Source organism: Plectrocnemia conspersa, unplaced genomic scaffold (assembly GCF_051122295.1).
Source record: "Plectrocnemia conspersa isolate PC_06_02 unplaced genomic scaffold, ASM5112229v1 ptg000012l, whole genome shotgun sequence".
Classification (NCBI taxonomy): Eukaryota; Metazoa; Arthropoda; class Insecta; order Trichoptera; family Polycentropodidae; genus Plectrocnemia; species Plectrocnemia conspersa.
Genome location: NW_028277176.1, coordinates 4,325,067 through 4,345,827, shown reverse-complemented (window position 1 = coordinate 4,345,827; position 20,761 = coordinate 4,325,067). Strand labels below are relative to the sequence as shown.

General features: G+C 30.7%; 3 protein-coding genes and 1 long non-coding RNA gene across 5 annotated transcripts; 3 read left to right on the top strand and 1 right to left on the bottom strand.

The window, feature by feature from the left end:
- The first annotated feature begins 475 nt into the window (after positions 1-475).
- holn1 (CD2 antigen cytoplasmic tail-binding protein 2 homolog holn1) lies at positions 476-3,239 on the top strand. The gene is made up of 3 exons (XM_088200912.1): positions 476-773; positions 2,291-2,600; positions 2,670-3,239. Exons 1-3 carry the CDS (start codon positions 573-575, stop codon positions 3,170-3,172), a joined length of 1,014 nt encoding a protein of 337 aa, XP_088057038.1. The 5' UTR covers positions 476-572; the 3' UTR covers positions 3,173-3,239.
- Positions 3,184-12,069, bottom strand: PIG-N (Phosphatidylinositol glycan anchor biosynthesis class N). Of its 2 annotated transcripts, XM_088200848.1 has the most exons (13): positions 11,732-12,069; positions 11,207-11,662; positions 11,016-11,146; positions 10,405-10,598; positions 8,152-8,379; positions 7,814-8,084; positions 7,522-7,715; positions 7,009-7,072; positions 6,482-6,669; positions 5,998-6,421; positions 5,833-5,934; positions 3,608-3,799; positions 3,184-3,494 (listed from the first exon to the last, which is right to left on the bottom strand). In XM_088200848.1, the coding sequence occupies exons 1-8, from the start codon at positions 11,947-11,949 to the stop codon at positions 7,052-7,054; spliced, it is 1,713 nt and encodes a 570-aa protein (XP_088056974.1). In that variant the 5' UTR covers positions 11,950-12,069; the 3' UTR covers positions 3,184-3,494; positions 3,608-3,799; positions 5,833-5,934; positions 5,998-6,421; positions 6,482-6,669; positions 7,009-7,051. The 2 variants fall into 2 exon arrangements, with proteins under 2 accessions (XP_088056974.1, XP_088056972.1); XM_088200846.1 differs by lacking the exon at positions 7,009-7,072 and having other exon boundaries at positions 11,732-12,068.
- LOC148227985 (uncharacterized) lies at positions 10,225-10,993 on the top strand. Its single transcript, XR_015811765.1, has 2 exons — positions 10,225-10,364; positions 10,509-10,993. It is a non-coding gene; the product is annotated as an uncharacterized LOC148227985 (long non-coding RNA).
- A 1,737-nt stretch (positions 12,070-13,806) lies between the features above and the next one.
- Positions 13,807-17,567, top strand: LOC148227983 (methyltransferase-like 26). Its single transcript, XM_088200926.1, has 2 exons — positions 13,807-14,001; positions 14,097-17,567. The coding sequence occupies exons 1-2, from the start codon at positions 13,850-13,852 to the stop codon at positions 14,728-14,730; spliced, it is 786 nt and encodes a 261-aa protein (XP_088057052.1). The 5' UTR covers positions 13,807-13,849; the 3' UTR covers positions 14,731-17,567.
- Positions 17,568-20,761: the final 3,194 nt, after the last annotated feature.

Sequence of the window (20,761 nt, the reverse complement as noted above, 5' to 3'; positions counted from 1 at the left end):
AAAGATTCCAAAACAATGTACTTATACATGTAGCATTGTCGACAAAAATATTTAAAAAATAGAAAGTTTAAAACCTCTGTATGCAATCGTCATTCCCATGCGAAATGAAAAATTCAGCTGGCAACATTCTTACGTTTGATTATATTCGTGAACAGATTTTTTGTCAAAATATTTGTTTTTATCAAGTCCGATATATATTACTTATATATTGTAATTATCACATACAACATTGCAATTTTGTATTTAATATTCAATTTGTTTTTGCGGCAAAGAATAAGGTTGAATTAATTTATTTATATATAGCTAATTTGTAGATAACAAAGCATTTTTATTTCTACATAGAATAGATTATTAAATTAAAACTGAATTTTTTATCACATAACAGCTGATAATTAATAGTCATGTGTAGTTAGATTTATTTTTGTATTGAATTTGTCAATTGGTTATTAAGCTGTTACCTATAAAGATTTGTTTTATAAGGTTAAGGTTTGGATCGCTTCGTTTCTCCGCAGTGGCAACATTTCGATTTTGCGCATGCGTATCGCACGCAACGCGTTGTTTTGACGTTCGACATGCCGAAACGGAGACTCGAGGATGCTGACCTGGCGTTGGACTCCGAGGAGGCAGAAGGGCCCCGGAAGGTGCGCATCGCCCCAAAGCACGTCAAGAAGCACACGCTCGATTCCGACGAAGAAGACAGCGGCGAGGACATCCCGGACCAGGAGGAGCATCTGGAAGGTCAAGAGGAAGCGACTATCTCCAGGGAAGGAGGAGTAAGTGGACGGTAGCGTTACTTTATTTTAGAGACACCTACTTCTTTCGCGTTTCATATCAATCCGTTACGACCCCACACAAGCAATGTGTTGCCATATCAACGCCAACGCCAACGCCAAATTTAGAGACCCACCGAAACTACCTTCTTGTTTGCTTGAATAATGTATTTTAGTTCTGAAAAAGAAATCAAAACTCAAACTTAGGTTCATAATATATTACTCAGTGTTAATTTTTAATACTTTTAACTTCAATTCTGTACTTCCTAGAAATTACATTTTTTTTGTAATTTACTATTGATTGATGTAGAACTATTCATACTATATCCAATACAAGACAAGCAACCTGAGATTTTTTCATAGATTCATAAATAATAATGTGACATTCTATAAGTATGATGATTATATTAGATAGGTAATTATTTATATTAATGTTAAATAAACACTATTATTTGGAATGCTAAAAACTGTTATCCATGAAGAATTCGTTCAGTACTATATATGTTACATTGATTGGTGAAATCGCTTATTGCATGAAATGAGCAAAAATTGTCTCAATTCATGAAAAGTGCAAGCCCGTTGCTTCATTATCTGCCGAATGCGTGAATTGGACAGGAATTTTTTTGCTTATTTTGTGCGCTGAGCAAAATAGATAGTGCTCCGGTGATGTTTAACGTAACCAGACCAAATGTCACTTTATTATATAAATATAAATCAATCATTAACTACAGTTATGGTCATCTAATGATGTACACATTTTATTAACAGGTATTTCAGACAGGTTAGGTTCGAGTGAGCGTTGTTCAGAACAGTGAACACCCCATGATTCGTTGCAGAGAATTACTTATGGGGTGTTCACTGTTCTAACCAACAGTTCCATTAAAAACTTACACTACCAGATAAAGTATAAGTACATAAACCAATATTTTTATTGGCAATACTATTCATACACTTTACAAAAAAGTTGGACCCTTAAATCTGTTAAAAATTATATTTAGCTTAGTTCCAAAAAACATCACCGAAGCGCTACTATCTCATTGGATTAATGCATACATTCTGCAGATACACAAATAAGGCAACGCGCTTGCACTTTTCATATATTAGGCAATTTTTTGCCCATTTTACACAAATAGCGATTTCACAGATTTGGTGATATATGATATACATATGTACACAAATTTCAAGTACAATTCGTATATATTGTCTGATTCACATGCAGTGTGTAGAAATAAGAAGATTGACTATATCCTGTTTAATTCTTTTTCTGCGTCATTGTTTGTTGGGTTTTATTATAACATCGTGAAATCCTTATATTATTAACTGTTTTTAAATGTGTTTTGTTAAATTCGCATTAGCTGATATGTATTGGCCATTATATATTTTTGTTATTATGTAATACATCGATAATAAGATAGTAATTCTGAAAGGCTTGGCAAATAAAGGGTTAACTTGCTAACATTTCTATTATCCTAATGTCCAATCTATAAATATTGTTTATTAATAGTTTTGTTGTGTTTTAGGTTGCCATTACTCCGTTCAATATGAGGGAAGAACTTGAGGAAGGCCACTTTGACGGACAAGGTTATTATCATTGGAAGAAAGAGACAGAAATCAAAGACAGCTGGTTGGATAATATAGATTGGGTCAAGGTGCACAACAGACCGGAAGATAAATCCAAAATTGATAAAGACGATGATTTGAAAGGATTAGGAGACAAATCCAGTAGCGAGAGCGAAGATGAGAGCAACTTTAATTTGATCGCGTCGTATAAAGAAATGTTATCGTTTATGAAAGAGAAGGAGACGGTGCTGAACGCTTTACGCAGATTAGGTAAATGTTTTTATTATCTTAGATCAAATTTTCGGTGTATTTGTTAAACAAGTTAAATATATGTTCTAGGTCCGAGAAAGAAAATATCGAGTGTTGAACGTTGGAAATTGAAGAAAGCCGGTATTGAAGATAGCAGTGCCGAAAGCGTGACTAAACTCACTTCCATTGCCAATGAAGTATTATCCAAGACTGGAAATATGGATGTTTATCAAATGACTTTTGAAAAAATACAGTCTATAATTAACAAAGCAGATAAATCGGATAAGAAAGACGAATTGGATATGTACGCAGATGACTTTGATACGAAAGAAAAAGAAAAGAAGAAGGAAACTGGCGGAATAGAGGAAGCAAAGGAAGAGAAGAACGACGAAATCGACGAAGAACCAGAGTTAATGTGGGAGTTTAAATGGAAGCAAGGCGACGACGTAGAAGTCCACGGACCGCATACTACGAATCAGATGCAACAGTGGGTGACGGAGGGATATTTTAAAACCGGAGTATTCGTCAGGAAATGTGGACAGGAAGGACCATTTTATACCTCAAATAGAATAGATTTTGAACTATATTTATAAGTCAAACATTACTATTATTATTTACTATATTTAAAGATAAATAAATCACAGAAATAATTCATAAAAATTAATATGACTAGTTTTTTTTCACTAATTTTTCATTTTTGAAGATCTTGAAAGACCATCCGGACGTAGTGGTTAAGATTTGTCCGAATCCGTATAAGATCGATACGAAGAAGACGGTCGTTTGCATTATTACGTAATGCGATATGGAGGTTCCTATGTCGAGCCAACTCCCTTTGTTGGTTACCATGTGAAGAAATTGTAAACCCATCAGATCTGAGAAGATCAACACGATCAAAAACAGTTTTCCCGTAGGTGCCTGCAAAACAGAATTTTGTATTTATAATCTCTATATTGACTGTATAATTGTTTTATAATGTAATTCGCCAGACATTGTAGATAAGCTTTGCAATCTTATCGTTAATAACTTACTTTTATCACCAAATTCACAGCACAAAAAGTACACGCAACAAACAAGAAAGGCACCAAAGTCTTTGATAAAATCAGAGCGCCCATCGTAAATGGTGAAAATTGGGTGATGAAACATCTGACCCATTGTGGATCGAACGAATTTATTGAAGCTATGTTTCCAGTGCCGAAGAATGATAAAATGATATACAAAAGCTAGTTAATTGTTAATGAAAATTCATTGCTTTTTATTATTGCACTTTACTAATACTACTTTTTTTTCGATTATTGCTTTACTACATTTACTTTATTTATTTAAATTAAAACCATAGTAACCTAATAGGTTACTCCAATGCGTCACGATAGTAAAAAAAATAATAATGCATAGTATATAAATTAAATGATACGAACCAGACCAGTTCCGCGTAACTTACATTAAATAAATCAGTGTGATTGAAGTCTACTAAATATAATTATTTCGAATAATTTAGCAGATGACAACACTGCAACTGTTCCATAGTTCTTGGTGCACAATTTGTCACCTTTTTTATGAATAGGAGTGACTTTTGCGGAGCGGAAGACGAAAAAGTTTCCTCCAAAACAGAACGGAAATATTGCACGAAAGCCTCAGTAATTTTCCCCGGTGGATATATATTTTTACTAATGATAATGTAATATTGCGGGTGCTAGTAAAATTATATGATTTCAACTTTTCCATATGTTACATGAGATGTATAAACGTTACAGTGAATGTGTATTTTTCAGTGAAGATATATTTTCACTAATGAAGTCCAAATAATTAAACAAACCCAAAATTCATTAGGTCAAGTCGAAAATTCAACAGCCAACTCTCATTGGAAAATAAGTGGAGAAAGTACAAACAGACGTCACATTTCGCATATTGGTCCACTGTTTGTCTGCACTTTGATATAACACTGTTTAAAAATGAGATAGCTATCCTCGTCAATATTAATATAGACTTTTGATATGAGAATATTGGTTAAAGTATATTCAAATCGAATTTTGGTCAATAGGAGGGCGGCACAAAAACAATTATCATTTCTCAGAAATCAAAAATTCACATCAAAAGCAATAAAATCGTGTCATCGCAGTGAAGGCGATGGCACGATTTTATTACTTTTGACATGGATTTTTGACTTCTGAGAAGAGATAATTGTTTTTTGCGCTTTCTTATTGGGCAAAATTCGGTTTAGATATGCTTCAATTGATTCTCACTTTTTGTAAGTCGTAATATTGTTATAAAAAGTCTTAATATGAACGCTAGATAACCAAGTATTTCCACTGTGACGGCGATGGCACGATTTTATTGCTTTTGACGTGGATTTTAAATGGGAACCCCCTTGAATTTTCCTAGATAAATACATGTTTAATGAAATACTATGAATCTTAATGAAATGGAAATTTGAAAAAAACGACTATTGACTGGCCAACTTTTACCCCTCCCTCCTCCTGAAATGACGTTTCCAAAGCGTTGAGACTCAAAAACGTTTGGGAGCCACTGGGTCAAGCAAAAAAAAATATTTGCTATTTAATTGGCTATTGATGTTACTCACAATGTGCCCAATTTTTTTAGAAACTGTTCTTGCCGGAAATCTGATTTTATTTGACACATTTCATAGGCTATAGCAATCAAACATGACTTAATTAATTCACCATTGCTAAATGGCTTTCCTTTATTATTTACTAAATAAGCTATACGCAGACTGACTTTAGTTGTTTTTTTTTTATTTTCGCAAAAAAAGTCATTGAAATAAAAAAATCATGCCGAGTGTCTAGTCTGGTAATGAATATAATCTATTCTTGTAGTACAGGCATAAGTTTATGGCACAATAAACATAATGCTTTGTCATCTAATTCGATGACAAAATAATTCACACGAGAGAAAAAAGCGTTAAACAGGGCACTGAATACGCTGTCTAGTTATAACTGCGTAGTGTCACAATGGAATGCAAAGCAATAGGAGCACCACATACAGTCATATCTCTTTAACTCAACAATTGGCCGTTCCGTTAAAGCAAAAAAAAAAAAAATGAACGTAAAATTAAATCTTAGGTCGCGGGCCGTAGTTTGTAGACCCGTGTTTAAACCGAGAGGCGACTAGGCGCTAAGGCGGGTTAATAAATATGAGTCAATCCAAATTAAAGAGCATCCTAACCCTACTGTTTCTTTTGTCACCATGTGAGATATAAATTTTTCAAAAAATAATTTTAATGTTATTAAAAGGATACAAATATGAAAGATCTTCGAAAATCGTCAGAGTTTAACGGCCGCTCCACAGTGATGGATTTACTTATTGTACTCACATTCTTACTGAATGTGAATTGAGACAACTGAAACATTTTCAATACATAAATTTACTTTTAGTTAAAATTATAGATATAATTTGGACTCACCTTCATTCCCTTCGCCAATCCGGAAGTATGATGCTCAATAGCCAACCAACAAAACAGATTTATAGCTAACATCAGTAAGAAGAACGCTTCGTGCGAAACAGACAGCAGCAAGAAGAATACAGCTAAACAAGAGTTTATACAGAAGAGTCTTGAGACGATCCATTGGGAGGAAAACATCGGTACAACGAAAGAAGCGATTGCCAACATCCAAGATATCCCTTGACTGATGTATGCGACTCCCTGTTTCTTTGAAAAATTGTACGATACGAAATATTTATTTTGAATAGCTATTAGCATCATCACAGCTGGTAGAAGCATGATCACGTTTTCTCTTTTGGTTTCTCTCAAGCTCTTGAGCATCGGTAGAGAGTATTGGAACAAAAATATAATTGTGCAAATGAACCAAGATAATCCAGCAGCTCCACTGAAATATAACGATTGATGATTAAGAATATTGATTTAATAGTTTTATGTGGCAACTTACACAAGGTGTTTGTCGTCTTGGTTTCCGATCACAGGAAGGAATGAAAATCCTGCTAGAGACATACAGCTGGAGAACCACGTCAAAAGCAATGATCTGGTCAGATTATTCCTGTAGGATTTGTAGAATGGAAAAATTGCTAATACGAATAGTCCAATGCTTAATGTCCATCTCTCAAAAAATGATGAAACCTAAAAACAATTATTCTCAATTTATTATTAAGATCAATGCACCAAATTGATAGTAAATAAGTGGAAATAGCTGAATTCTTCTATGTAGAGATAGAAAACAAACTGCTAGATTTATAAATAAAGACAGATTTGGGTGATTAAAAAGCAGCGTTGCTTTTAGTAATTTAGTTAATTAGTGTCTCGACTTCTAAGCACATCCGAAAAACTAAAAGCAGAAAATAGTTAAGCTCTAAAAATTTGTTAATGTGTTAGGATCAATGAAGTTCAAAAGGAAATCTGAGGAATACAGGAATGAAATCAATTATTAGAGACAGCACAATTTACACGCATTTTAAATACCTGAAATTCATTTTCTGAAATGATAAATCAAATCCATGATTTTTTAAGAGTTCAGTGCCGAAGACTTAAAAAAATAACAATGATATTACATAATTTTAACAATAATTGATATAATTTAAAACTGTCTTTTAAATTTATAAATTTCAATAACAGGAAATGTGTATCCTTTTAATTTTAACTAATACAAGTATACAAGGATATAAAGTAAAATTATTAATATGCTCGGAGTAAATAAAGCAGTAATAGATGATAGATAAAAAAATGTCAATAGACTTTGACGATTATAAAAGCAGAATTAAAAAAAATATAAATATTATTATCACATCTCTCTATAAAAGTAAACATTTTTTCTGTTAGATAACAACATTTAATTGCACTCACATTATATGTACTTTTATAAAAACCTAACAACATCCATATATTAATAAAAAAATCATATTTATTTTCCTGTGTTCATAAAAGTCACTTCACAAACATTAAATTATTCATATATTGACATAAAACATTACTTACCAAGATAACTGTTCCAGATCCATACAATAAAATGGTTAACGTTAACTTCAATACTGCGATGAAGTAAGACGTATTAAAAAATCGATCCAGATTCTTGACAAAGTCATACCACACGTTCCAAAACAGCGATACTCTCCACCACATTAAAACGGGTAATGAAGTATATATGTAATATTGGATTGGAAATTGTTGTACTAAAATGTAACATTGATAATATATTTATATGATTGTAATTAAAATATGTTAATTTATATTTATAGAAAATATATTAAATTTCTCTTTTTAGTCTTACCGAAAATCAATGAATTTACGGTCATAAAAATCGTCGCAAACACTAAATGAATAAGTCTTTTTGTCTTAGTAATTATTTGATTAGGAACACTTTTATGTAACGCATTTATATTGTTGTTTAAAGAGGCGTTTTTTACGAGCACAGTTAAAAGCCAAAATATCCATCCAAAATATGATGCAGTCATTAGAGCGAGCAAAGTGTTTTGATAATAATTTTGGTAATACTCTAATCCTTCCAACGAGGTGCTGATAAGATTTTTGCACATATGTTTCTGAAAATAAAAAAGCAATTAAATAAAACGATGCTTAAAAATTATATAGCATTAATAATATACATACTGCAGTTTCGTAATCTTTGAGTCTCAGTAGCTTATCCACATTATTCAGGTAATCGACGATTCTACTTTCAGATATATCTTCAAACGGTTTATAGAACGCTTTAATAGCATTTTCTTCAATGGATATTCTTTTATTGTTATACAAAGTAAGAATTTGTCTCATGTTGTTGTAAATAAATAATACTTTTTCTTCTTCAGATAAATCAAGATATACATCTGGTATTACACCCTAAAATGATATACATATAATAAAAATATATAAATACACAGCATGTATAAGTTTTTTTCAACAAAAGTAAAACTTGATTTAATTTTTATAATGAGCGGGGGTTTAAAAAATGACTATCTTGAAGGTTACAACAAAAAAGGTTTGGCTCAACGAATCGAGTGAAATCGGAATATCGGACCATCTAAAAATTTTTCACAATAGCCAATAAAAAGCCATCAATTACCACAATATAAAATCTCAACCCTTTTATATGATCTTCGAGAAACAATATATTGGTATTCCCCTCCATACATTCATACTAAAGTATGAATGTATGGAGGGGAGCTAATCAATAACGCGATTGGCTCTAAATTAGCCTTTCTCCTTTTCGTCCAATATAAAGCGCAAGTGGACAACCCCCGGCCCGTGGACGTGTGAAGTTTTTATAATACTAAAAGACGTTCAGTTACTTCAGAACATCTGTGTTTTATCCAAGTATTTTTTTCATAATGCCAAGATAAATAATATCAGCAATAAATACCATGTCATAATCATACACATTCACTGCATTTAGATAATTAGTTTTAAAACTTTCATTAGGTTAGGTTTGGGTTTGAACAGCAAATGGAAGTCTCGCAACTGTCAAATTGTTTTTCCTAGACATTTTAGAGTAGCATATAATTTTACTAGAACCTATCAGTTAAATTATATTTTCGTTATTAGAAATATATATCTACTAGTGAAAATATAACTTCACTGAAAAATACACATTTATTGTAACATTTTTACATCACTTGTAAATAAATAGTGATAAGTATGTAAATGTATATATTTATTACTAGGTATGAAAAAGTTGAAATCATATAATTTTACTAGCACCTGCCAGACAAATCATATTTTTACTGGTAAAAATATATATTTAAGAGTGAAAATGTATTCCGACACTGAAATGACATTTTAAAAAATAGATTCAGGACTGATATTTTTAGATTTTTGCCGCTTCTTTTCAACAAAAATGCTTTTATGTCTCTTTGAATTGAATGTTTATCGGTGGTATCTATTATGACCGAAATTCCCAGAATTCGTTCGTTGAACGAAACAAAATGTTAGAAAAGCCAACGCTTTATTATCGTTAAACGCTCATCTCAAAAACAGGTGTGCGTCGCTAATTTTTGTGAAGTTGTTGTTATATTTTAATCAGTTAATAATTCGATCGCAGTTAATTTATTTCTAGTTATTTAATTTATATGCAAATCTGCAGGAAACAAACGCCGACTCGAATACGATCTTTATGTTTAATATAATATATCAAATTTGTTTCAAACACTACTAGCTATTGTATGTACAATAAATTCGATATAATTATGTATTTAAGATATTCCGTTAATTTTGCTAAAATAATTCAATCGCAGCTGATTGTGTTATGCATATTTTATATTATTCAAAAAATTTTACGATTTTAAAGTTGTAGGAACCAACAAATTAATTACCGCTAAGATATTGAGGGCAATAATTTCATATTATTTATTAAAAATAAATTTGTATAGCAACAACGAATAAATTATTATAGACACATGTTACTGTATGTAATTAATTATTTACACGTATTGCGCATTAATATGTAATTAGCATTATTCACACGTGTATGGAATTAAATATTTACTATAAATATGGAGTAATTAAGCAAATAAAGATAGTCGCAAAACAGCATTCAATCAGGGAGCTGCTAGAACTACCGTCGTATTATTTATTGATTTTTTGCGATAATTAGTTAAATGAATTAATATCAGTAAAACTGAGAAAAAAATTACAAACATATTCTGATATCTTCATCCATCTATTATTCAACATTCGAATATGTAGTTGAAAAGTACGAATAATTGAGAACCATAGTCACAATGTATGCATGCACCTAGCAGCAAGTTTCACTTGCCTTGAGGAATTAGAGATTAGTGTACAATAAACTGTACACCAAAAAGCTCTTCTGGTGTCTAACTAGTTGAAAGGTGAGACAAGACAGTCATATTGTATAATATATTTAATTACCACTGAATCCATTGGTATATCGACGCCAATTAGGGAGGCCATTAACGGGCAAATATCTGCTTGGTTTATATGTTTCTCTATCAGAATACTGTTTAAGTTTTCAGAATCTGGAAGAATGGCATCCGATACAATTCCAGGACCCCAGATTACGAATGGAGTTTTAGTCTCGTGATCACTTCCTGCTCCGTGAGATCCTATAAGGAAAACATTAAAATTATACCATAATAGATCATATAAAAATTATCTTTTATGTATTCTGTGAAACGATTGTCATGTCAGTGCTGTAAAAGTATTAAGATTTATCTTAAAAAGTGTGTTTAGATTTGTTCAAAGTTGGTAAACATGTTCTACTTTTTTTAATACGATTTCAAATACAATTTGGATCTACGTACATTATTTTATAAATCATTAATAGTATCTCTAAAAAAATAATAATTGAAAAGAGATTTTGCAAGAAGAGGTAATCAATAATCAAGCATGTATTTTTAGACTTGAATGAATATGATGAATAAGCTTATTTAAATTACATTACGATATTGTACTATTTTTCTATTGTACATGTAAAGGGTTAAAATAAATTGAAAAAGTATCTTGATATTAAATAAATATACCCCAGTCGGTCATTCCGTGATCTGCAGTAAAAATATAAGCCGTTTTGTTATCATTATCATAGAATTTCTCAATGATTCCCTCAATCTTTGCAATTCCGTTATCAACGGTTTTAATGTTTTCTTTATATTGGCTAAAAAGGAAATGCATAAATTAAAATACATAGTTATTAGATATTAAGATAATTTATTACCTGGAATGAGGTTTATGAGTATGTCCTGCAGTATCCAAACCCAACAAATGTAGAAAGAACACTAATTTATCTTGCTTCAACTTTTCCATCAAAACCTCATTGTCTTTAGCGTCTTTGAAGAATTTTTCAACACGATCGAACACCCAAGTGTCTAATTTACTGGTCGATATCTTCCCGGAGAAGTCTTCAACTTTATGGCTATAATATTTAGTATAAACATGATCGCCGCTAGCTCCCTTAGCGAACATAGGCAATATATCGGGACTTCCCCAAGACCATGTATATCTACTTTGATTGAAAACGGAATCAAACTCGACGGGATTCTCCTTCCATCCTTTGGTGACGGCCGAAGGATCTTCGTAAAAGCCGGCTATCAAAGCGACGTGACCAGGTCGCGATTCCGTCGGAATATGAGTGTTAGAAATGCCCCAAGCGCCTCTGTTTGCGATTATCGATCTGAAAAACATTTAACAAAAATAAAGAACAGAAACGATTAATGAAAATGATCGAGTCGGCGACTGTTACTTTAGGTGCGGAGACTGATCTGTTTCTATGAAGGAATCCGCCCGAAGACCGTCGGCAACGAAGAGTACTAGCCTCCTGGCGGGTGCAATCGGCTGCGTTGAATGTTTCGCCCCAGGTAGGGTCTTTATTTTACGAACGGACAACGGAGACGTAAAGTAAATGTCAAATATTGATGCCAGTTGTATTACGTGAAGGACTAGACCCCACCATATTAACATTTCAATGTTTTTATTGCCAATGAAATTTCAATTCTCACACCTAGATGAATACTCTAAGTAAGATAAATAACGTCCATTGACTGCTTTTGACAGTTGGGATTATTCACAATAAACATTTTATAATATATGTAATAAATTCATATTTTATTAAACTTCGGACGTTCATAAGTTTAAATATAATAAATATCACTATTTAAAAAAATAAATTAATTAATGTTTTATTTAGCGGGGCAATATCGAACACATACAATTGACGAACACTTCAATTACAAGTAAACTGAACACAATTCCCTTAAGCAAAAACTGAATTCCTTTATACAATATGGTGAGGGGTCAGGCCAACGAATCAATGTTTATACATTACTAATAAAAATACTATTACATATTTCGATAATTCAACCGTATGTATTTCAGTTTTTATCTTGTGGGAGCCCATTTATATTTATTTAGCTTTTATTATGGCCAAAACTTAGATACTTGCAACGGCAGGTGCTATATTTCAATAAAATACTACTGTAGCAATTCAATCTATATCTAATTGACACCCGTCGCCAAAATCTCAACTAAATAAACAACTTAATTTAGAATTAGTTTCATTTTTAATTATATCGTATATTAGACACAGTTTTCTTTTGCTTTTCCCAATTTTTAATAATTTTATTGTTTCATTACGAAATACGTTTGATTATCAGAAAAGTGATAATTTTTCGTTAATTAATTTCTGTTCTATTAGATGACTGTACTTTTAAAGTATTTATTTCCACAACGCTACGAAGACACGGTGAAATGAAAACTGAAGCTGTTTGCAACAAAAATACAAATTGCTTGAAATCAAAATCATAATTTAGATATATATTTAGAAAGATATATATACATATATACATATATTTTACTTAGATATATATACATATATTTAGAAAGCAACTTTTCTTCTTTAATTTTATTTTTTTACTTTAGAATGTGTTTAATTTGCTATATAAAATTCGGACTGCAGGGGGAGGGGGCTATTTATAAATGAATTTACTTAGGTTTTATTATAGCCGAACTTGGCGGCACTCTTGTAGGACTGGCATGACGAATACACTTCCTTTTGTTCACCGAACATCGTATATAGTATTAATATCAGTGGTGTAGTGAAGCGGAAGCGTGCCGAGGCAGTGCTACGGCTTCACTAGTTTTATTATTTTTTTTAATTTATTCACTTCTATTTCAACTTCATTAACACTGAGGAAATTCGCTTCTGGTTTTATCTGTTATTGTTCGCCTTGATCAAGGTTGGCGCTAAAATGCTCAGCGCTCCGGGCTCAATAATAAAGGTCATTTATTTTTTTCTGAGAGCTAAAAAATGGTAATTTAGAAAATTTTGTTCATATACCGTGTTAAATAATCAATTGGCGCCCCGAGCGACCACTTGTATTGCCTGCCCCTTGGGTAAGCTCTGGCCCTGATCTATATCTTTAGATGAGTCCTTTTCACCCATCATCTCGATATTGTCACCGTTCAAAATGTTAAAACTATCTGTTCAAAATTTAGGGCTTATCGCTGAAAATTTCTACATGCTGTCGTTCTCGGTTTAAATTCTTTTCCGTCTTCATATATTTTTTGAAGAAATTTCCCTTCCTGCTGCGCTAAAAAACTATTCTTCAAAATTATGTGTATAACTACTTCAACTTAACTGAAAATAAGATATTTGTTTAGTTAACAAGAAAACATTTTGTATGTTAGTTATTTCCATAATTATTAAAGTATTTATAAATACAGCAAACAAGAAGTCAATCTTTGTTTATTAATTATTTTTTCCAATTTATTTCAACGTTTTTTATGGTTCCTAAAGATTTTTCCTTTTTCTGTAGTACCAAAAAGCCAAAGCTTCATTAATTAAGCTTTGACATTTAACATTATGGCAACACTGTTAAACTTGCATAGATTATTTTCAAGGCTGAGTGCCGGGTTAGACGTTTTACCGATTAAAAAATCCGTATCACTTTTTTGGATAAGTACAATGAGTACTACAAGAGAACATCGTACAAGGGGCACTTCTCCCGATTTCAAGTTAGTGTACATTTATATTATGTCTGAAATGAATCTAAACATATGTTACAGATTTGCACATATGTTATGTTATTGATTTAATGTTTAATTTTCAGCCCTTCCAACCAGAAGCTGATTTACCCAGCAGCCAGCAGAAATCAAGGACCGATCTTGCAAGTATGGCAATATCAGATTCCCAAGTACTTCCCGGCGGATAGTAAGCTGTTTTGCTTAGAGGTGGCTTCCGGTTCCGGTCAGCACGTCGCTCACTTCGCTCCCAGGTTTCCCAACATCACTTTCCAGCCTTCGGACTGCTGTCCCGAAGTGATGACGAGCATCGGCATTTACGCCGACGAATGTCCCACTAAGAACATCAAGAAACCCATAATGCTGGACATCATGGACGGTTTCGGAGCGCACGGATTCGAAGAAAACAGTATTGATATTGTGTACTGTTGCAATATGCTTCAAGTATCACCGTACGAATGCGCAATCAGCTTGTTCGCAAACGCCGGAATATATTTGAAGAGCAAGGGGATCATGATCACATACGGACCGTACGCTTTCAACGGAGCTCTCAGTCCGACTACTAATGTAGAGTTCGATGATAACCTGAGGGCTCGCGATCATCGTTGGGGTATTAGATGTTTGACCAAATTGAAAGTTGTGGCTAAAGAGCACAACTTGTCGTTTCAACATATGTTCGACTTGCCAGCTAATAACAAATGCGTTATATGGCTAAAAGATTGAATTATTTCATTTTTATAAAGGGCCGTTCGTGCCCTGTAACATTTTCATCAACCTATTCTTTACAATATCTTTTATTTAATAACAAGAGACTACAAATGTAATCTCTTATCTATTCAACGAACTAAATATACTTTTTTTAGCATTTATTTTATGCATGCTTTATATATATTATTGTCGTCAATTAGAATAGAGAAAAAAATACTTATTAATTAGAAAAATGAAAAAAAAATGATATAATTAACATTGCTATGAAAATTTATGTATTAGAAAATAACATTTAGGTTGCAATTTTCAGTTATTTTGTTCGTAAAATAACAGAGTATTTATATTAAAATATAACAGTTCTTAAAACACTAAAATACAAGGTGTGTCAAAGAAACGACTGACTCAATCATCTAAGTATAGAAAATTTTTTTTTTGCTTAAAACACGTGTAATCTTAAGCACAATTTCTTACTAGACTTCTGGATATTAATTCTCAAATTCCGATTTTAATTACTTAAGCGCCAGCGACTCAACGATGCGTAATTTGATGATTATTTTTTTTAAACAAATTCATTTTTAAAACAAGAGTACGAAATTATTTAAAAAGTGTTTTTTTATTAATTATTAAAAATTATTGTAATATCTTCATTATTCAGTAAACCAAGTATTTTATATTTATTTAAAGAAAGAGATACAGACGCGTGAAGAGAAATAACAGGTGACTCACTAAAAGTCGCTGGCGCTTAAATGGTTAAGCTCAGCAATACTTTGTAGGGGGTCAACGAAAACCCCACCCAGTTTTACAAATAGTCCTACAATTAATAACCAATATTCTGACCGTAGTCAGCCCATATTGAATCTAAGAGAAAACCGGGTTAATTTTGAAGTCAAACAGTTTCTTCCATGTCATAATAGCAATAGATTATTACTGTTGATGTTGCACCGGCGGCGAAATAACTACTGAGTGGTCGCTATACAATCGATAATTTCATTTTTCTAATACCCATTAACAACTTCATGCCTGAAATATTTTTCAAAAGTTCTTCAAAAAAACCGATATTATTTTCTTCTCCCTTTTTTAGATAAATAATAAATATACAACAGAAAAATAAAATTTCAGAACATTTACTTGCAAAAAAATTTTTTTTTTAGAGGACAATATAAATGAGCAACATATAAAATAATTGTTCCATAAAATTGTTTGTGCATTACTGTTGGACAGATTAGATGCGAGCATTGGTCAGAACAGTGAACACGAATAACTCTGCATCGAATCCTTTTCTGAAGATTTACCTTACATAAATGCACAAACAATGCGTTTTATGGAACAAAGTATTTATTTAAATGCACATATCTCTTAAAATAATTCCCTATTAAATCACGCCCATTTTTTTATAATATAATAAAAATAAAATTATGATTCATAATACATAATTCCATTATTGCCGGATAAAAAAATAATATTATAATAAATTACTATACAAAGAAAAACTCACCTAATGCGTTATATGAAAAATACGCGCATATGCCCGTCCTTAAGCTGTTAATAAATGATATGATGCTATTAACACAGCTAAGTAGTCTAACTGTGTCTGGGAGAATAAATTTATTTTCCTCGTTTCTTTGCCGCATTCTGTATTATGTGTAAACGAACAAATGGGTACTTATTTTTTTATCAGAGATTGGAGGCTGAGAATTCACTATGAACATTCGTCCTATTTTTGTGCGATATAATCAAAAGGAAAGTTGATCTTCTATATCTAGAAATAACCATTAATGACTATGTATGTAATTTTCATTCGTAAAGCCATTAATAAATTTCGATTTTAATAATTGCATCCAACTAATCCAAAGCTCTTATTCATGTAATCGATCGAATATAAAATGAACTCATTTGCTTTGTATCATACTTATTTAGAGAATATATTGTGAAATAGTAACTAAATAAAGAGTACAGTGATTTTATTCAAACATATAGTATTTTAATATTTATTAAAAGTTGAGAGCAAATGCAGAGATTTAATTTATTTAACAAATTTAAAAACCTAGATATGTGTGTAATGCTTGAAATTCATCATAAGCACTTAGCTAAAAATTTTTTTCTTATAATTAATGTTAAAATTATATTGATAGTAAAGCTGTATATAATAATTGCTTGATTGTATTAAATACAAAAAAATTCAGGAGTTAATAAATATTTTGGATCAGATTGATATTTATTTAATAGAATTATATAGTATGAATAAAAAAAATTCAATGGTATAAATATAGAAAATCTTTGGTTACTATGTTCTATTTTTATGTATTCTTCATCGGTTTTTTTCTTCTTAATTTTGATTTTCATTATTAAATTCAAAACTATTTATTATACGAGAAATTATTATATGATAGTTAATATGTGTATGTCTGTATTATTGAAAAATATACTATATCTGTTGTTTTGCTTAAATAGGTTACTAAAAATATGTAAACGGGATGTGGATATCTGAGCGAGTTTGGATAGAAAATTGTTGATATGACAATAGATTTATATTTTATACAGATTTTTTATTTTGTTTATTATGAAAAATATTTTTTATGTACGTATATTAAATTTTTTTTTAATATTAATATAAAGGAGCTTTTCTACAATTGATCTAATATTGACATTTATGATATGGTAATTTTAATTTATAAAATGTAAATCATATATGTATCTAATTATTTTCTTTACATCTTTGTTATTATTTTATAAATTAATTTATTTAATCACTTTTATACTGTTGGAGGAAAATAAAATCAGAGGAGGGATGTTGATTGGATATCTATTGTATTGATCAATATATGAATAAAATAAAGTTGTTTTTAATAAAGTTTTTTATTCATGCCGTAAAGCATCATATACAATTTGTATTCATTGGTGGTGTAGTAATTTTGTATAGTCAAATATTTTTTTATATATGAATATATATACGTATCGTTAATGATTACAGTAAGCCAAAACGATGATACGAACAAATAATAATATAGAAAATAACGACGCATGATTAAATATAATTTTTTGTACTAGTAAAATTAATCGGGAATGTCAAAATGATAATGATGAATTTTTATTATATTGTACATTAAATAATAATACATAATTAAAAAAAAAAGAAAATGATTTAATCCACTCTTCGAAGGTACATTGTTACATTTCTCTCAAAGCGGACGGACATACATGCATAATCGACAAATAATATGCTAAAAAACTAATAAACAAATAATATATACAATATATGAAACAATTTTTTCGTTAAATATGTATGTATATATATAATGATATTCTTTTGAAAATGTCAATATATAGTATACAATTTCTATATTTTTATTTCTCTCGATTTAAATCATGAAATTAAAAATCATCAATATATACATAACGAGTCGAGCCAAACTGCTAAACGTCATAAGCTAACAACGGTGGGATCTATAATTTGCTTATGAGCAAAGTATACGAAGCTTTTTTATTATTAAATTACACTTTTACTCTATTCAAGCAGAGTTTATTTTTCATTTATATAATAATATATATTTTTTATATAATAATTAGCTTGGCATTCCTTTCTATCTTCGTAAAAGGCAGAACGTAATATCTGATAAAAAGGCAATTAACAATCACGATTAATAAAATTTTCAGACGTCCCGTAACAACTGATTTAGTGTTTAGAATTTTAGCTATAATATATAAAGGTAGGTTCAAGAAAGACTGAAGGATGCAAGATACCCAAAAACCATACTTTATGGAGATATTTTCAACTAATATGGTACAAAACATTCTTCAAATGCCTTTAATCTATTAAATTCTAACTCTTTCTAAAGCATTTCTTACGACCAGGCATAAGTTTTTCTTTTAATAAATATCTAAATAAAAAATTAAACTAAATTGAAGAAATACGAATTTGACGATATGACAAATCACACTTTATTTTGTTGTTATATTTAAATGTAACTGAAGAATAAGGAACTTTATGAACTAAAAGTCATGGAAAATGCTCTTGAAACAGACAATTTTCAGTATGATAGATTTAGTCTAATATTTGTTGCTATTTAAAGGAGTTGGTCTTTGTGCAAGTTAGTGGTATCAAACCGGACAATCTTAGTCCAATGCCTTAAAAGTTACACAAGTCTGAGAATTGCAAGTCATGGAAAAAGTGTGCGATTTAACAGGGATTTTAAAAGATATGTGCATTTAAATAAATACTTTGTTTCATAAAACGAATTGTTTGTGGATTTATGTAAAGTAAATCTTCGTATTATTTCTTTGAAAAATGATTTGGCGCAGAGAATTATTCATGGGGTGTTCACTGTTCTGACAAATGCTCGCTTGAACCTAATCTGTCCAACGGAAATTCGTTTTATGGAACAAGTATTTTATATGTTACTAATTTAAATTATTATCTTCATGGAAAATTATTAGCAAAGAAGAAAAAAAACTGAGTTAATAATGATATTTGAGACATGTGCATTCCATTACTTATAATTACAGATATATTGTTTGGCGAAGATGAAGAAAGATTACACAAAGTTCCAGTATGGTAAACTTTTTCCATGTTAATTTGTTGGTTGAGTAAAGTAAATTGTATTCTTAATCAAATATAATAACCCAAGGTTTGTGGTATTACTTGAACGAGTTTGTTTATGTGCAAGCTGAGTATAAACCAGCAGCTTTAAACTGATAAACCGCTCAGTCCAGCATTTCCAGATTAACGCAACTTTGAGTATTGAGAGTTACGGAAAAGATTACACTGAAAACTAGTAAACCAGCTAGGCTATCCAACAACTCAACAACTTTGAAGTCATAGACGATGTTCTGAAAAGAGACAATTTTTTATGCCGCCTTAAAGGGACGTTAATTTCTATATGATCATGATACAGATCATGGAAACAATTTACTAGAATTGTTTGAGCGGTACATCTTATGGTGTTACTTGAAATAGTAAAAAGAAAAACGCTCAGCTTGAGACTGTAGTCATAAATTTTTTTTGAAAGATCGAAAGTGGAAGGTATTGTGGAGACGTTATGTTCTATAACTAGCTGAAAAATATCTTCATGATTACATGTTTTATAAATAAAATCAATGATATTACAAATCTTTTAAATTCTCTAGTCTTTCTTGGCCCCACCTCTATAACCAATATACGTATATGTCTAATTTTTATATATATTTTTTGTCACAGTCTATTCCAGCCCCAAAATGTGTGAATCGATCACAAGTTTCATAGGCACAAGGCTGGTAGCCTACAAGGCACCTTACAAATATTTTAAAAACGCTCTGAGATATTCATACGTTATTTACGCGACAGTCACTCATGTTATATGTCCTTAAACTAATATTTATAACGACATAACCACTAAAAAATGCGTTCATTCAACCTTATTAAAACAAATTATGTATTTACACATTGACTTAAATCGAATACTTATCATCATTATTGTAATATGTACATTGTAAAATAATCACGCAAATCATTTTGGAAGTCATCGTTTTGTATTAAATGATGATTAAAAAAATTATTCGATAATCATACAAAATACTTTTTTATTATTGGTTCCTGGTATTGGCATTTGTGTGTGCTGTAATTTCATCGAATAACTTCTCAAAAACGGAAGCAAATTACTAGGCACGTCCTCAACGCTTCAGAATAGCATTGATAAAAATATCGAATAAAAATAAAAATAAATTACACCTGGAATGATGATGTAAATTTCAAACAATCATCTAATAAGAGTCAAATAATTTGTACCACATCGTCAAAAACAAAATAAATATCATTTTTTAAAAGCACATTATTGATCAAGTTTTATATATCTAAGTTTATAAATAAGTAATCCGTTATTATATTGGATTGAGTCATCGCGTTTTTATAAAAAAAGTCGTCCAAAAAATATAATAAAAGTTTGCCAGCAAATTAACACAGAATTAATATAGATACGTCAGTGGATTGGATACGAGTATTTTATTATAACGTATGATAATGCACACAGTATGAAAAACGCGATGACTTATTAAAATTGGCAATGCATTGAAA

Excerpts from the sequence above, each read along its gene's own strand:
- holn1 (XM_088200912.1), top strand. The coding sequence starts at position 573 with ATGCCGAAACGGAGACTCGAGGATGCTGACCTGGCGTTGGACTCCGAG. Across the intron at positions 774-2,290 it reads CTATCTCCAGGGAAGGAGGA|GTTGCCATTACTCCGTTCAA; the intron begins GTAAGTGGACGG and ends GTTGTGTTTTAG. Across the intron at positions 2,601-2,669 it reads GAACGCTTTACGCAGATTAG|GTCCGAGAAAGAAAATATCG; the intron begins GTAAATGTTTTT and ends TATATGTTCTAG.
- PIG-N (XM_088200846.1), bottom strand. The coding sequence starts at position 11,949 with ATGTTAATATGGTGGGGTCTAGTCCTTCACGTAATACAACTGGCATCA. Across the intron at positions 8,085-8,151 it reads TCAAAGATTACGAAACTGCA|AAACATATGTGCAAAAATCT; the intron begins GTATGTATATTA and ends TTTTATTTTCAG. Across the intron at positions 3,495-3,607 it reads CTGTGAATTTGGTGATAAAA|GCACCTACGGGAAAACTGTT; the intron begins GTAAGTTATTAA and ends TCTGTTTTGCAG.
- LOC148227983 (XM_088200926.1), top strand. The coding sequence starts at position 13,850 with ATGGCAACACTGTTAAACTTGCATAGATTATTTTCAAGGCTGAGTGCC. Across the intron at positions 14,002-14,096 it reads GGCACTTCTCCCGATTTCAA|CCCTTCCAACCAGAAGCTGA; the intron begins GTTAGTGTACAT and ends TTTAATTTTCAG.